Source organism: Haemaphysalis longicornis, unplaced genomic scaffold, assembly GCF_048455015.1.
Source record: "Haemaphysalis longicornis isolate Haplotype H1 unplaced genomic scaffold, Haemaphysalis longicornis Haplotype H1 scaffold_9, whole genome shotgun sequence".
Classification (NCBI taxonomy): Eukaryota; Metazoa; Arthropoda; class Arachnida; order Ixodida; family Ixodidae; genus Haemaphysalis; species Haemaphysalis longicornis.
Genome location: NW_027526460.1, coordinates 28,351,785 through 28,369,394, shown reverse-complemented (window position 1 = coordinate 28,369,394; position 17,610 = coordinate 28,351,785). Strand labels below are relative to the sequence as shown.

Here is a 17,610-nt window from a genome sequence, read left to right as displayed (position 1 = left end):
GATGGGTTTGCTTAACGTCTTCATCAGTGTCGCTGTTGGGGCTACTCAGTCTTGGGCAGGGAGCGGAAACATTTCGACACTTCCTTGGGCAGCCAGATAGCGTCAGAAGTGCTTGGCCAAAGTTAAGATAGTGGCATCTGTGTGGACCGGCCGTGCTCGGCATTTCACTGCACAGTCCCGGAATGAATTGTGGCCGCTATCATTTCATCCATCAGATGTCGCTACCCTCTCCTTCGCCGTCACAGCTATGAAGCTTCGTAGGCTGCGTTGATTTTCATTGTGATATCTGGTCGCTCGCCCGCCCCTGCGGCAATGGGCCGTTTCCCCAGCTATTTATTCTTGCTCTGTGGTCTCGGGTGTCGTCACCTGCCCTATTACTAAGCACCTACGCATGCATTCCTTTCATTGACACTGAAGTTGTGGTCTATGGTTCATGCTGTTCGATGTGCACAACAAATCAAAATTTTAATGCCCCACTGTACACAGTTTGGCTTCTTGTTTTGCCAGCACAGTTTTGGGCCTACCTGTATATTTCGGATTTGACATACCTGGGACACAGTGAACCTTTGTTTTTAACGGGCGGCTGCTGTAATAATGTGTGGCCACTGTCTTGTGCACCGATTTCGCAGGGGTTGATGCTGCTCCTTCAGAACCTGCCGACGTACGACTGGGGCGACGCAGAGATCACCCTGTTGGTGGCAGAGGCGTACCGGCTTAAGTACACCTTTGCCGACGCTCCGAACCACCTGCAAGCGCGAAAGTGATGCCAACGGACGATGAACATTGCGCGCGTGTGTCGTGTGCATCTCGTGTTCCATCACCGCAGGGCGGATGCAAAGACCAAACACAAGACGGCTGCGCAAAAGGACGACAACATCAGCAACTACACGTAACTGCAGCGTGGGCACGAAAGAAAAAACGACCAGGTGGAATGTGTTGGGCTCCATAATGGGTCAACAAAAAGGTGGCTGAAAACAAGAAGGTAACAGGTCTCTGAGTAATGTTGCTTCACACCGCGACCAGTGTTTTGTGTGTGTGTGTGTGATTTCGTCAGACGGAATGAACCGATCTGCAGCACGCTTTTTTCTTGCGTGTGTGTGCAGGCACAGTGGCAGTGTGAGCGCACAGGTTAAGAATAGTTTGCGTCTAGTGTGGGGAGTTGTGGGCTAACAGAGCCTGAGGTGAGGTAGCATTGCTGGCAGAGCTGTTAGCATTCTCGTTTTTGTACCACTTTTTCCGGGTGCCCCTTCGTGTTCACGAAGGAGGGTGCCACAGCCCCTGTCACCCGCCTGCCTGCAAATTTTCTAACTGTATATTTTTGTACATTAAAGAGAGGTTGCCTCTTCTATGAGATTCCCGTCAAAGCACAGTGGAGTGGATGCTGCTCAAAGGGATGCGAAGTGCCTCCTGCCGGGTGTGACTGGTACCGGCATCAGCACGTGGAGAGGCTTGCTTGGTGGCAGCCCCCCTTGGGTTCTAATCTCTGGACGAGTGGTGAAGTGTGGGTTGTCCCTGTGCAGTGTGACCCCCAGTGTGTGTGACGCACTGGAACATTTCTGACTGGGAAGAGTGTGAGATTAAAAAATGTGTTCCAAAGCTGATTTCTTGTTTCTCACCTGCCTTAGTATTTTGTGTGTAGGTGTGGTAGCGTTTCTTGAGTTCTGCTTTTGCGTGGACCCTGCTTTGGTCCTCGCACAGATGCCTTCGAAAGTGGCGTGCATTTGTGTATGGGTCCTGCATGAGCCCTTTGGCTGGCGGGCAACCCAAACTACCTTGTGGAATCCTAGTTTCGTCCCAGTACAACAGCTACCATTCATTTATGAGTGAGAATGGGAAAGCATAGGTGTGCTGTCGTAAATGTGGAACCATTCGATGTTGAGGCAGAGAATAGCAGAAGCTGCTGAGTGACGCATCTGTGCATAACGTCGGGCAGGCGAATAGCTGCATTTGCAGCCAGTTGAGACGCCTGGCTGATGCATACCTGCATTCGCAGTTAATCGGGATTTTTCCTGATGCATTCACAGAATTGTGCCATATTTCTGGGACGGCGGATTTTCCGCTAAATGAGCCACTTGCTTTTGCATCAATACTACCCCAGCAGTGTAAAATTGGCAGAGTTGTTTAGCGGTAAAAAAATTGTGTGCACCTTGCTTCTGTTGGAGCGTTCCTGGGCAGGCGTCTCACTGCCAAGGCTGATTGATTACCCCGCAGCAATACAAAGTCTGAATGACGCCTGTCAGTAGGTGCTGTCATTAGCGCCGGTGATGTCCATCTGTTGAGCCATTTGGCGGTGCACAACTGCTCCAGTTGTATTGCGTCACACAGGTGGTGTGTCAAATCCATGAGATTGAAGTGTTGGGCCAGTGCTACAACACCTTGTCTAGTCATAACAAAAAAACTGCAGTTGAGATGCAGACAGGAGTGGAATTGGCGCACACGAGCGCTTGTGTCCACATCTCGACTGAATTGTTTCTTCTGCTATGTCTGCCAACACATTCAGATAGCCTTTCTGGTCTAGGCATTAAATTGTGGCACCGACCAGTAGGCTAACGGTAGTAAACGCCAAGCTAATCAACCTTGTGGAAATGGTCAACTTGGGGAGAGAGTTCATGCAGCTGATTGGTCGAGTGGTAGATCCAGAGGGCGCGGCAGTAGAGTTTTTCATGCATTTAGTAATAATACTAATCTTTGTGCAAACATGGTACTCTATATGGCTGGCGGGGAGTGCTATGACTGGCTTGTATGGTGGAGTCTCTGCATTCAGAACTCTTTTTAGGCAAGCCCTAATCTACAATGCGCGTTGCTTCAATGCTGCACCTTTAAAGGGTCATGCAGACAAAACACTAGTTTGGTTCATTCAAAAGATTGCCTCGTTAGGATCGTGCTTACACCACTTTTAACGTAAACTTAACTCAAATAAGAAGCTACATAGTTGGGGAAAAAAGGGAATGGCCATGTGACCCACTAGCTCATTTCCTGCAACAAATGTCATGCCCAGCTGTGCAATTGGCTGAGGCCAGCAAAAGCAAATGCTAATTAGGCAGGGCTTATAAGCTTGCAAACGAACTGTTTGTGCACATATTTAGGGCACATTCTTTTTATGGCAGTAAGAATTGTGGGGTGAACAATTAAAGTGGTGAATGAACACGTAACCACAGGTAGTTAGTGTGGCACTTTGCTGGCTGACACTGCCTAACACAGCCGTCTGACTTGTCTGACACAACACTGGCCAACTGGCGTAAGTGGCACAGTCACTTGCATGACCTTGTTTGTCGAGTCATAGTTTACATTTTAGGAAATGATTAGTATGAGCCCTTTATTAATAATTAAAAATAGAGCAGGTATAGAAGTCCGGCCCTAAGAAAACTGCGAACACTGGCACTTCAGCGGTATTGTCGCACCATCTATGAAATTGGGCGAGAAACAAGATAACCAAATGATCGTCTGTGAGATACTAGCAGCTCTGCAGCAGGCTATCTTTAGCTTTAAAGGGACCCTGCAACACTCTCTGAGCAGTGCAAGTAAACCTGCGCGACGTTTAGATTACACTGCCAAGAATACCTGAGCCAAACATTACGTCCACGTGAAGCGGTGAGCGCGCAAATCGCTGTGAAAAATGCGGAAAAACCAACCGCGCTCCCTTCAATTTTCCTCATTATGCACTCCCTGGCATGGCCTAAACGTCGTCATTGAGGCTATGGCTGCCTATTGGCTGTCGCTGGTGAGCTTCGCGGCTTATTTCTCGCATTTCCTGTGACGATCCGCCGTTGTCGGCGCTGTGTACCAACCTCTTCTATGCCTGAGCCTGTACACACAGTTTTGACGTTTCTTTTGTGTTTTGAGTGCGCGTGGACTTTGAGTGACGAACTTAATACTCCCCTTTCAGCCAGATCACATGACAACAAACGTTTATTGCTTCAAAAACGCCCTACCAGCCTGAGCGCCGCTTGCGAGCAGGCAGCCGTGCCTGCTTTTTTGTGGCACCAAACCGGAAATGGAGCCCTCTACGTTTCGGAGAAAAGGGGAAAACTCCCTGGCCTGTCATATATCGAAGGTCGCCGGAGAAGACTCCGCGAGCCGCCCCCCTCTCCGGGAATGAGCGCGCAGCTTTCGTCGCGTTGTCTGCGGTCGAGTTGAGAGGGAACAATTATGCGCGATTTCTCATCACGCGTAGTTTCGGTGATAGTAAACGGATTTTCATAATTCTTGCGGGAGGAGATTGCTGGGACAATAGACTTTACCTTAAAATACATTCCGAGTAATTGATGGTAAGTGTTGCAGGGTCCCTTTAAGGTCCTGCTCTGGATACGTCATTGTTGACATCACGAACACGCGAATTAAAGGAGAATGGATATTTTGGCTTAAAATGTTTAATTTCTCAGTGAATAAATCATCGTTTGCTGCCGGGCAAGGGCTGCGGGCGCTAGAAAACACTAAATCTTTCAAATAAAACAAACATATATTTTGTCTGCGTGGCCCCTTTAGTGCGAGTCGTGTTGAAAAGAATTATTGCTAGACAAATTTGAGCCAATTTGAGATTTCCGTGAGAATGTGGTGCCGCCCTTCAGTGATTCTTGTTTTGGTAAGGTTAAAATTGTGTTACCATGAATTTGCAAAGATGATCGTGTAACGCACACTTTGTGAGCCATTCCTCTGGTGAATGCAGTTGTAGTGCGAGAGTTTAAGATGGGTTCGTGGTTTCTCCTGGTGACAAAGCTTGAGGTTTGGCAAGGCTAAGCAAGGCATTGGTGCACTTATCCATTTCCCTCTTTTCTACACCGTTGGAATCGGCTGAATCGCATTGCATTGCAAGGCATTTCCAGTGCTGCTCCGCTCTTTTTGTAGGGCGTGCAGGATGTGGGTCTGTCCATAGTTGTAACTGAGGTTGTGGGCTCTGCAAAAATTTAAATTTGTAATGCAGGCTTGAGCACCGACATTGGAGCACTGGCAGACAGGCTCGGCTTACACTCATGGCACTTTCTCAAGGCTAGGCATGCACCCCACAGGAGTGATCGGAGAGAGCCAAACGAGGCGTTCACATGGGCGTTGCTTAACAACAGGAGCGATGCTTCCTCGTTCCAGCTGGTTTTGTATTCTTTTGTTCAGCATCAACTAGCAAAAACACTGCATTATTTCCTCGTGATTTTGTTTTGCAGAGGTTGAATTCGTATGCAGGACTGGTTTGTGGCAAGTGGTACATCTAGCGCTCTTGCATTGAAAGTATTGCACCACCTATCGCACCTTAACGTTTTTACAGCGGCGCTTTCGTTCTTTTTTTTTTTTTGACCCGTAGGGTGAACCCACTCCCTCCTCTCTTTGGCCACCTGTTCGCATCCGGCTCTTCATATTTTGGTATGAACAACGTAAATTGTTCACGAAGAAATGTCTTTCCAATACTTCATTTGTGTTAAGAAGTAAAGCCGACCTAAGGAGTTCGGCGCAAGCTTGATATTTGTAAGCTGGCTTTCCCGCATTGTGTGCTGCACAGTGCAGCTTACTCAGAAAAAAAAATAGAGGTAATGGGCGCAAACGCGGCGGAAGGAGACCACCGACGACGATCGGGCCGCGGTCGCCAAGTGTAAGCGCGATGCACGTGTCGGGGTCCTGAATACCACGAGGCGGAAAAAACGAAGAAAACAGCGTGGCTACAATCCCGCTGAACGTTTCCCCGTTGCGACGGCGCGGTTTGAGGTGGTGGTGGTAGGGTGTTTGGGGGAGGGGTCACAGCTAACAGAGTAGAGTGACATTGAATTGTTTAGAACTAAAACGTTGCTCTCCAGACATCAATTGCAGGAGAAAAAAAAGAGTGCAGAAAACGTGAAGCGTGCTAAAACCAAGGACTCTTGGCTAAAACCCTAAAACAGTGCCACTGGGAACCGCCGAGCCGTGGCGCTAGATGCAGTTATGCTTCAAGGAGGCACTAGTAGTCAGCTCTCTAGTTTAAGGGAGGCGTTTCCATTGTTTTCTTTTTGTGCATGCTTGTTGTTTTGTTGAGGCGGTGCTGGCTTCCGCGGTAACCGCGTGTCAGCTGTTTTTCGCTACCGCTAAATACTCACCAAATGGCAAGCCTGTGCGAGTGGGTGCCTTTAACCTCTTGTGACCCGCGTGCGCTTTGAAAGGAACGCATTCGTACGTGACAGCGGCTTGCAAAGCTGCGGAGAAGCCCGCAACGCGAGTCGGCGTGTCGCTCAGATTTCGCGGGGGCACGTCACAACGTAATCGAGCGTAGCGGTATACCTGCCCACGGATGGAGGACTTGGTTGGCCCACGAGATACTCGTCCTCGTGAGTGATGTGACGAGGCGGCGATGGACTTGAGGTCGAACGAGTACCGGCCACTGTTCGGTGGTCCCGTCGACAGGCCGCTGTTCGACGAAGGCAACACGCGGGTAAATGCTTTGATGGCGTTATTTCGCTCGTGGCCGTGAAAGGATTGTCGCAGGTGCGCTTTGCACTGCCCGTGCAAGTATTTCGCTGGAACGCTGCCTTGTGGGACTAATCGTTTTCCTCATTGGAGACGTCGTTACGCTTGTGCGCGTGTTGCATGCCGTACTGAATTCGCGAAAATATGTAATCGTGGCAATGCGCACGCCCAGAAAGTCGCGTTGAAAGCGGCTCATTGTAGCCTACAGCGGTTCGCCATATGTGTCACCTCTGCTGGTTTTCATGGCACTGCATTTTTGCTCAATTAGGCGAGGCGATGGGGAGAGACAAGTGTTTTGCCACGATGCATGCACACGTAACGGCTATCGCGGTGGCGTGTGTCCGCGGTTGCGGTGGTGTTTGATAGCGTTTCATATTCATTTACCGTTTCATATTCTTTGCAGGAACGCATCGTGCATCTGGTCGTAGGAGCTGTCACCGTCTGCTTTGTGCTGGTAAGAGGTCTTATGCTGATGAAATGTCTGTTTAATGCCACGGAGAAGTTTCACTTGGAAGCATATTCCTCGACATTCACTTAGCTTTGGGTAGCCTCACACGCGGTTCTTGCGTTTTCGTTGGTTAGACCTGCTACCCCGAAGTCAAGCGCAGTACAACTGCAAAAATTAGTGGCTATGATGCATGTGATCGGGCTGTGCCATCTCGGCTCAAATACTTAAAAACCTATTAAAAGTCTTAAAAAAAACGTACGTGGGGAGCGAATGGCTTCGAAGCTTGGTTCTGTGAACTTATTTTCATCCCAGCATTCGATCTTTTCTAAGAATTTACCCTGAGATGTAACTTGCTTTCGGTAGTTCATGGAGGCTTTCTGCGGCCCTTACTTCGTCGTTGGCTTAATTTAAGCCTCTCTGCAGTCGTCAATCTAGTGGAGCCCACTTCTCACGAAACAATACCATACTGTGCCATTTTCCCCGCAACTTGCCCCATAAACTCATTGTCAAGGCTTTATAACAGTGTCATTACATGGCTCTTTAAAGTCAAAAGCAGAAAAAATTTGACATGCTGTTATTGCATGCCACACAGGCTTCAAAACCAGAAGTTGGGGAAGTGAAGTGCACGAAAGGGATTGTGAAGACAACGTGCAACTTCGATACTAATGCTGTTCCAATTTTAATGCAAACTTTAATCAAGTGAGGGTGCCGGCTAGTTGGTAATCCATGAGCTTCACAGTGCAGAAACGGACCAGCGACAAATAAGAGGGACTACAAGCAAGCACTGTTTGTAGTCCCTCTTCTTATTTGTCCCTAATCCGTTTCTGCGCTGTGAAGCTCATGATTTAATCAAATGAGCCATGTAATGAGAAAAAAAATCTTCAGAACGTATAGCTATAAATCTCAGCTATCTTCCTGCCTTGAACTTATGATGCGGCAAGTAGGCTGATGTCGGCAAAAGCAGTGTCAAATTGGAATAATTCTCTGGGCTTGCAGATCGAAGTTGTGTTTTAAATTAAAAATAATGTTTTCCTCTGGCAGCAATTAACAAGTGAATACAGTGAAAGGGCATAAAGGAGATTAACATGTTTAATGGGAACTCTACCAGGAGCGAGGACTCTCACCATAGCGCGACAGCTTTAAAAATACAAATTTCAAACGGAAATGTGCCCCCCCCTCCCCCCACTTTCTCAAGGGTCATTGAATTTTCCGATGAGCTCATATATTCACATGTGGTCAGTTTCATCTCCAAATACAGGATTGAAGCCCGTGGCTGTGCCATTGCATGGATTAGGGTTATTACATGTTGAGACATCTGCTAGCATTCACTTTTGTACAGGAATGCCAAGCTTCCATTTTTATCACGATGACACAATTTACTGCTGACTGTTTATTTAATTTATAATCCACTCTTCTAAACACTGACTCTTTAGTGATGGCAGCAACAATTCCTGTTGAGCAAAATTGTAGGGAGGTATGAGCTGGCCAATTTTACGAATAAAGCATAGTTTGTTGGCTTTGTGATCTCTTTAAAGGGACACTGGAGTAGGCTTGCATTGGTAGCTCCACCTGTGCAATGGGCTCTCATTTGCATTTGAAACCCTTTCTGATGGAGGCGCAAAGCAAAAATGCCTGTGTGTACGAGATTTCGGTGCACGTTAAAAATCCCCAGGTGATCAAAATGAGTACTGAGCCCTCCACTACGGCGCGCCTCATCGCCTGTGTTGCGTCGGCGCATTAAACCGTACAATCAAATCAATTTAAAACCCGGAAGCGTCGGCAAAACACAAAGTGCCCTTAGCAGTTGCCTCATGAATTAACTCAAAGATGTTGCAATGTTCTGCATTATTGTGGGATGGTGCCTCCAGGGATTCAACTTGATTGTTTGTCTCTCGTACGGTTGAGTGACCTTATGTTCATTCAGGCGTAGTTTATTCGGTATGCACATGTCAGCAACTCAGTGAATTCCAGCATGCAAATTCGCAAGTGTTGCATTGCAACTGGTTTTGGCAACCAAGTGAGCAGGACGATTAAGGGGAAACCATGAGCAAATTGGCTCCAGTCTGCGCTGTGAAGGTGGTTGGACAGCCAAGCTGTAGTGTCCTTGTTCTCCTCTTCTTTCACCAGCACTGTGTCGGATTGTCTTTGTCTCCATGATTTAACAGGGAGCGCCCCGTCGTGATCTAAAAAAGGATCCGCTCCTAGCAACAGACCCCATTGTTGCAATACTATATTTAATAGGCCATACATAGTTAGGGTTCCTGGGGACCGCTGCGAATATGGAGAGCTGCAAAGGGAACAAAGACAGCAGTATGATTAGCGATGACACCCGCCGCGGTGGCTAAGGCGTTGCACTGCTGAGCACGAGGTCGCGGGTTCGATTCCCGGCCGCGGCGGCCGCTTTTCTGATGGAGGCAAAAAGCAAAAACGTCCGTGTGTGCGCGAGATTTCGGCGCACGTTAAAGATCCCCAGGTGGTCAAAATTAATTCGGAGCCCTCCACTACGCGCGCCTCATCACCTGCATTGCGTTGGGGCATTAAACCCTAGAAGCAACCAATCAATCAAATCATGATTAGCGATGACAAGGTGCCAAAACAGACTAAGGGGATACTTGAGAAGCAGGTGAGCTCAGAGGAAGAGCAACATCTCCTAACACACATCCCATGGATCATCATTCGTGAGACTAATTCAGAATGGCTTACACCGCCATGGTGAACAAATATACAACCAGTAAATAAAACTTGGAATATTGAAAGTCGTCTTAGCGGCCAATTGAACTTTTGATTGCAACAGCAGAGCTGTTTCAGCTGTTATTTCTGCCATATAAGAAAAAAGACCGAGCGCACGTGAGCATGCACCTCGTGAGGTGCGCCTGGCGTTGGCTAGGTTTGTGCCTCGTGAGGAGCGCCCGATGTCGGCCAGCTCGACCTTCGAGAACACTCTGCCTAGTGTTCGTGGCATGATCTCTCACGTTCTCTTCTACTCGGCAGTTCACATACATACGTTTGCACCTGATGTAGGAAGCACAAATTCCGAGTTCGCAAAGCTGCTTGCCGCAGGTTCCAGCACGTGCTAACACGGTCCTCTTTGGGAGAGATGCGAAAACCTGCAGAGAAAACAATCTGGGCCTGCCAGTCATGGAGAACTTTCAGCGGCAAGCTCGTAAATTCATGCAAGGTGCTAGAGCCAGGTCTCCGACGAAGAGAAACTTTGCGAACAGTTCAAGAATTGCTCTTTCTGCAATGGAATCACTCCCCTCCTTTTTTTGTTGCTGCTAGAGCCCGCGCCATCAGGTCTGCACGACATCACATTTGCCTGTTTTTCGATGCATAGGATTGTCTGCTCCTGAAATTATCGTGTCTGTAGGAATGTGGCCGTTGTGCCTTTTTTGAATAGTCTTTGCGATCAGGGTATTTTCGTATGTCGTCTCGCTTGAAGTGGGTGTTTTGTTTTGAACTTTGGTATGTGGTTGCTGAGCGCTTGTAGTTTGCGGACCACCGCAGTGTGGTAGTTGAACCGCCTGGGCATACTTTCCCCTGAAAGTCTGCCGTGCATAGTCACGTTCTTGATGTCCCTAGTGCTTAAGGTTGCTCATTGTGTTGAACAGGTAGCCATTCCCCAGACATCAGCGTGAAGTGGCCGCACAAGTGGCCGCGTGATGGAAAAAAATCCCATACACGATTTGACTTGCACTAAATGTTGTGCGTATTTAGTCGCAAAAGGGAACACGGAAGTTGTGGCTGTACTATGGCAGTGTATAAGCCTTAGTTCAAAGTACGTAACTTTCTTCAAATTGTGAAAAATGGCTGTTGCCATGCCGGCATTTTAACAGAGATCCTTAGGTGAAGCATGGTTGCATTGCAGCTGTTAGACGTTATTGTGTGCCTTAAAAATGTACCTTTGTGACGTTGTGTGCCTGAAACCCACCGCATTGTTTTCTTGCCTTGTTTTTTGCAGACCACCTTCATTCTTGCATTCTTTTACTCTGTCCGGCCACCATGTGGAAGGCACATCTATTATGCGCTTTGTATCCTCTGCTTATGCTTCTCCCATGCCATGCTGGTGAGTGCATCTTGACACTTCTATGTGCATCTCCTATCCATAAATGGGCAGCAACATATGGATAGAGGCAGCAACATGCTACACCTCTTCAATGGTGCCTGGCCCAGCCCTGCCTGTTTTCTAGGAGTAAATAATATTTATCAGGTGTGTTCATTCTAGGCTGTCAGGGACTGGTGTAATACCGACCAAACCCCGTGTTACACCCCTGCTACACTGGTTTCCAACTCATTGCAGCCGAATGTCATTCAACTCAAACACAAAGTTTTGCTGCTCCACTTTGTTTTGGAGTCAGCGTTAACAAGTAGATTACTGGCGTACTTAGAACAAACAAAATATTTTTATTTGCGGATCTTTGTTTACTTTGTATTCACTTAAATCGTAATATCAAGATTTAATGATTCCATACTCTCAGCACCAGTGTGAGCAAGCGACAAGCCAGTGTGGCTAGCCGGCGCAAAACATACACCCAAAAGTATTAAAAAAAACCTTGATCGCAATTCAGAACTAAGCAAAAACCATGTCAAAGCTTGCATTATTTGTAATTTGATATCATTTTGCTGCCACTGATTGCTGCTAAATTTGATTGTTGCATATTTGTGTAAAAACAGAACTCGATGGCAGCAGCGCCACGCTGCACGGTGAGCGATTGTAAAGCTTTCAAGTTCCATCGAAATTGTATGGCATTTGAATGACATTCGACAAATGACATTCGATTTGAAGACGTTTGAGACACCAGTGTAGCAGGGGTATTACGTTCAGCCGCCAAAACTGAGACTGCCATTGAAGCTCAATAGCTTGATGTTTTCAGCCCTGTTTCAGCACCTATATTTTATGGTTTGAACACAGTTCCTAACGCTAGAGGAACATGCTTTAGAAGAAATTTTGACGGGATAATGAGTTGTTAGAGGCTGATAATTTACGGAAGCTGGCCAACAGTCCTTTTTCCAGGAAGCGTTCGAAATATTATTGCAAGTGCACTTGACTTGAGGGGGTGCAGGAGTTCCTGTGGTAATGTAGCCTGCAATTACCTGCAGCAATGTTATTGAAGTCCAGTTAAAGCTGGCCCAGTGCATCAATGATTTGATGACTGAAGCTGCCTGGCCAGCTGGTTAGAAAGGTTGCCCATGGCAGACAGGGAAAGCAGTCAAGGATGCAGATGCCACCTTGCTTCCTGGTTGGGAGCTGGTATCTGGGAGAGCCAGCCTCTCCTGTCTGGGCGGATGTCTGCTGAGCCATTCCTGTCAGTCGTGTGGTGGGGCAGGGGCAGTGCTTCTAAACCATCCCCTCCTGTATTTTTACAATGCCAAACGCATCAGCCCGTACCGGCCAACCAAGCCCTCTCCTTCTACTCCGGCCACTCTCCCCCAATCGGTAGCCTTTCCAGCGCTTCAGTCATGTGACCAGTTCAGCTTGGGGCGACGCGTGGTGGAGAGCGGCAACGTTGGCAAAACATGCTCCGCCGCGGCTCTGAGCTTTTCTAGCGCTGGCGCGAACGCCATTACTTCGACAATCTCAAACATCGGTTGCCTTGGCAACCAGGCACATGCCACTCTCTTTGCGAAATGTGGGCACTGCAGGCGTACCAATCACTCCCATTGGGAAGTGTGCGATGCGTTTGGCATTGTAAAAATACAGGAGGCGATGTCTGAAAGCAGTGCGATGTTTGGGTTGCGGTGCAGTGTGCAGCTGCTGGAGATGAGGGAGAGGTCTTGCCCCCAAGCAGTGTCCTGGTAAATGGGGAACGTTGCAGGCCTTTGCTGGCACAGATGTTGCAGGGCTGCTAGGGTGGAGATCAACACCTGTACGACAAATGGGTGCCATCATTCAGCCTCGCATAAGCTTCAAAACGCTGGCGTTGTCTGGAAAAGGATGATGAAATGCGTTTCTTAGTGTTGACTGCTTGGTTTGGTCCTTAGTGTCACATTTCCATTCGTTATTTTCCAATACCACCTGCCGCGCTGGCTCAGTGGCTAAGGCGATGTGCTGCTGAGCCCAAGGACGCGGGTTCGATTCCCGGATGTGGCGGCCACTTTTCTGATAGAGGCGAAAAGCAAAAACGCCCGTGTGTTTGAGATTTCGGCGCTTGTTAAAGATACCCAGGTGGTAAAAATTAATCCGGAGCCCCCCACTATGGTGTGCCTCATCGCCTGTGTAGCATCGCCGCGTTAAGCCTCATAATCAATCAATCAATTAATCAATATATTCCAATATCAGCTCGGACATCTCACAAGACAAATGCTGGCGCGTGTTTGATAGTGACAGGATGCATAGTGGAGCTGAGTGTTTATGATGTTTTCTTTTTCTCTCTTTTTCCAGATCCACTGGTACAGAGAAGGAGGAGTTGATCCCAAGTTTCGGAACCTCATTTATGCAAACACTGTGATCATACATTTGTTTTGCATATCGGCCATTGTCTATTTTGTTCATGGCTGTTAGCAGTTGTTTTTTAGAATGCAATGGGTCGGGGTTTGCTGCACTTTTCGTTTCGGAAGCTCGTGGAAGTCTGCGTTGCTTCCCGTCGCATCTGTGGGGACAGTTTGCACGTTATTTGATAATGTAAAAGTACATTTCCTTAACGTGCTGTTAGCTGCTGGGAGGGGGTGGGGGATAGTATTTTTTTGGACTGCCACTTGCCATAGCTGCTTCTTTCCCGTAAGTGAAAGTACTGCCATTGAAACGAAACGGTTGTCAACGCACCTTGGAGCCCCATGTGTGAAAGTGCACCCTAGTTAGTTTAGAGTGAGGAGCAACGTGTTATTTCTAGCTTCAGGGACTTTAAGGTTTTTATGACGGAACAGTGTTTATTTTCACTCAATAACCTATTCATAAGTGCATTGCAGTATGGCAGTGTGCATCTTGCGGTACATGGCATTGGTACGAGGCCAGCTTTGTGCTGTATTATTTTGAAAACAGTGTTGTGGGTACATTGAGATTACTTTTTAGCAACTTCGTTATTTCAGAATTAGGCGGTATTGCATGCATTCGGTGCACATCAATGGTTCAGTCATTACTTGCACATTATTTTCTCTTCTTTGAAGCTCCACATTCCACGCACCTTATTCGATTTTTTTTGTTTTGGTTTGGTTGCAGTGTGTTTGCGTTAGTTTGGTACAAGTGTCCATTCAATTTGTGCAAGAAGCGAGTCCTGAAATGTGTTTTTTGTTTGCTGATACTCCGGCCATTTGAGGACCACCCCGATGTAGGCTGTTTAGATAAGGGGAAGGAACTTTCTGAGTCCATTATGTCATAACTTTCACCATTTAGGGGTGCCTGGGTGTTACCCGTCGTGTGTGTAAGGGCCATTTGAGGACCACCCCGATGTAGGCTGTTTAGATAAGGGGAAGGAACTTTCTGAGTCCATTATGTCATAACTTTCACCATTTAGGGGTGCCTGGGTGTTACCCGTCGTGTGTGTAAGGGGGCTTGTGGTGGCGTCCGGTCACAGTAGGGTACCGCGTCGTCTTCGCTGCATCTGCATCAGTGAGCTTCGTCATAAAACGTTTTCTTGCTAGGGCTTTTAATGTAATTCTACAGGATGGGTGTTCTTTGTAAAGAAAATGGTGTATTGGTTTTTGTGCATGAGCTGCAGAAATCGCTTTTATTTGAGATGGCTATAAAAATTGGCCCTCTCTATGGAAGTGGTGTTGACAGTTAATATGTGAATAAAGTGTGTTTACTGTGGTGTACTTAAACAATCTGGTTAAACAGTGTGCTTGACGTGACATCTTTACCTTTGCCATCAGAGAGAACTGCATTGTGCTGTTCAGTTTACATTGTGGAGCAAAAGAGCAGCTTGAGCCTTGCTGTGATCTCATTGAGGCCCGGCCAAGCTGTCAAGCTTGCACTTACCTGGAGGGACACTTGAAGGAGAGATCTTGAATGTGATTCATGTTCACTAAGGGTAGAAATTAAATTTTTGGTGTCAGTATTCTTGTCACACAGGTCCACAAGCTGTTTGCAAAATGTGCCGTACGGGCTTGAGTTTGATGCAGGAGGTCAAGAGACAAGTGATGTCATTACTGCAACGGGAGTGTTGCAGAAAGTTTTTTTTGGAAGGGGATTTCATTCCAGGCAGACCATTTTAACTGTTGGGAATGGTCAGACGTGCAAGGTGCTATCAATTGACAGCATGAAACATTGCTTAAAATAAAACTTGCAATTATGATTCTCTCTCACAGGCCGTGTCAGAGCACACTGTAAAAGCTTTTATTATTGAAGTGCATGTTTTAATAAAGAGTGCTTAGCAGCAACTTGCCAGTAATACTGTGCTTACAGTTCCGGTTAAACTATGCAGCTTTTCATACCTCGCAAACACGCGACTGCAAAGCAAGCACAAAAAATGTCTGGACAGGGTGATTAGCTAGCTTTTTATTTGGGGTCAAGATGCAGGCGAGAAATCGTTAGTAGTGCCTGCATTCATCGCGACAAGGTTGCATCACTTCTCTAACTAAAGCTGTGACATTGCAGTCGCTTGGCTTCCTTTAGGTGCTGAGAACTATTTGCAGTTCTTTCAGTATAGTTCTTTTCCTTTTTTTCTCTGTCTCAGCCTTGCACAGTGCCTTACAGAAAACAAGCCTAGAATGCCTTTTCAATTCATGTTTACAAACTTCATTTCTATAAGGGCAAAGAGAAGGAAAACATTGTCGTAGTTGCTGCTAGTCGCGCACACTTGCTGCCTATGCTGTCTGCGTATGAACATGCTTTGGGGATCCACTCCATGCTCATGTGCATCAGCCTTCACTTTAGAGGTCGTGCAGTAGTGCACTGTTTGGTAACCCTGGACGTATCTGTTTATGCTTCCAACGTGGTGACATGCGGACTTGGAACATGGCCCCTCTGAGCCTTGAGGATAACCGGGCTTGCAATAAAATGTGCACCACCCTTTCGCTTCTGTGTAACTCTGCATGAAAGTCGAACCCTCAGAAAAGCCACTTTTTCTAGCTGCAGAGAATGTGAATGGCGATTGAAAATTTCAGCCTCGGGTTCCGTGGTTTTTTTGTTATGCGAGTCTAGTCTCGACGGCACCGCTGCTTAAAAATGTGCATGTTAAGCCATGCCTTACGTGGCTGTAATCAGCGGGGCTATTTGGATTCAAAATTATTTTCTATGTGATATTCTAGAGTTTTGGAGCAAGGAATGCAAGACTGGATGCTCTGTCTGCAAACTACAGAGTGCTCTTAGCTGCTGAGCATAACTCCCTCTTCATAACGCTGGTCTGAAACCATCAATTGGAATGACGGCTCAAGTTTGTGTATCCCTGTTTTTGTTACTTGATTTGGCAGTACCCTTGAACAGTTCGACCTCGAGGTTGCTTTCGGTTACCGAGTTTGTGTACACAATGTAACGATAACTCAGCTTATCGTCTTTGTGGCACACTTTATCGATCCCTCAGTTTGGCACGTGCTTATCTGATAGTGAATGCCTTTTATCTAGCGTGATGGCCGTAGTCATTGGCCACGGTCGTTTGGAACAGCAGCAAGGTTTGATGCTTTTTTCATTGCCTCATTCAATGCGTCCCGGGTCATTAGTTTGTCAAAGTGGGCATGCCAGCTATGCTGCCACAAATATGTGGTCCTGTTGCGTAGTGTAGGTGGGGTACCTTTGGCAAACAACCTGAGAAGTGAGGCTTGAAGGAAGTGAACACCAAACCCAGCATACCTGTCGTGTGAGTGGGGCCAATGCTTTAAAAGGTATTGGTGATGCAACTATTTTCTGCAGTGCACCTTGATGATGAAGGCTTTGGGACTCTCAGAAACAAAAAAAATCCAGGGGTGTGGGAGAGGTGACTTTATTTTGCAATCCACGTCTAAATCGTGCAAATGTAGTTCATTAGCCATGGGAGTTTGGGCTAGAGCTGGAAGGTGTGGCGGTGTAGGCAAACCTGTCTGCGCGGCACTATAATTGTGTGCTCCACGAGTTCAGGCCATAGAGTCGCACGGAGATGACCAGGGGGAGTGACCCAGCTTTACCAAGAGCATAGGCGTGCGCAGAGTTCTCAATTTGGGGGGGCAAAGTCTTACCGCTGCCCCCCCCCCCAGAGCAACTCCCGACCTCTTCTCACTGAAGGCCTTGCGGTGCGAACGCAGTGCAAAGAGGGATGGTTATAAAATTTTTATTTCAATGTGATGGAATTGCAACACACAAAATATTTCTGAGCAGAAATTTTACTTTCATGTGTTACATCGGCAAGGCATGGGGCAAATTTGGCGCCCCCTTCAGATGATTAGGGGGGGCGGCCGCCCCCCCTGCCCCCCCTGTGCGCACGCCTATGACCAAGAGTACGGGGTGTTGAAAGGGAGTGTGGCAGATGAGTGGCACGAGAACAGGAACGATATGAGTTATACCGCTCGCGCCAGTTTCCACTTCACAGTTTTTCCATGCCGCGTTGGGCTTTAGGCTGATGCAAATCTAATGGCAGACATAGACACATGACTGGAAGAGATGTCGCTTCCAGGATTGTTAAGCCAGCAGTGACTGCGGAACTAATGAATCTTGTTGCTTGAAAGAGGTGGAAGTGAAAAGAGGAAGTGTCAAGAGAAACATAATAAGAAAAGGGAAAGAGGCATAGAAATGTGGTCGTGTATGACCGGTGGTTGGCACATGCTAAGGGTGATGAAGTTATTTCAAAATAGTGCTATCACAGCGTAAGTAGCAACTGAACATTGTGACTGCATGC

At 47.3% G+C, this 17,610-nt stretch overlaps 2 protein-coding genes across 3 annotated transcripts in view; both read left to right on the top strand.

Moving 5' to 3' along the window:
* The window catches only part of Tbc1d22 (TBC1 domain family member 22), a 28,383-nt gene extending 26,782 nt beyond the window's left edge, over positions 1-1,601 (top strand). For both annotated transcript variants that reach the window (XM_077683239.1, XM_077683240.1), the window contains exon 11: positions 630-1,601. In XM_077683239.1, coding sequence (XP_077539365.1) covers positions 630-764 — 135 coding nt within the window. In that variant the 3' untranslated portion in view covers positions 765-1,601. The remainder of the gene's footprint in view (positions 1-629) is intronic.
* Positions 1,602-5,812: 4,211 nt separating this feature from the next.
* LOC144152048 (O-methyltransferase MdmC-like) overlaps positions 5,813-17,610 on the top strand; it is a 43,983-nt gene continuing 32,185 nt past the window's right edge. The window contains exons 1-3 of the mRNA XM_077683241.1: positions 5,813-6,388; positions 6,827-6,877; positions 10,830-10,934. Coding sequence (XP_077539367.1) covers positions 6,308-6,388; positions 6,827-6,877; positions 10,830-10,934 — 237 coding nt within the window. The 5' untranslated portion in view covers positions 5,813-6,307. The remainder of the gene's footprint in view (positions 6,389-6,826; positions 6,878-10,829; positions 10,935-17,610) is intronic.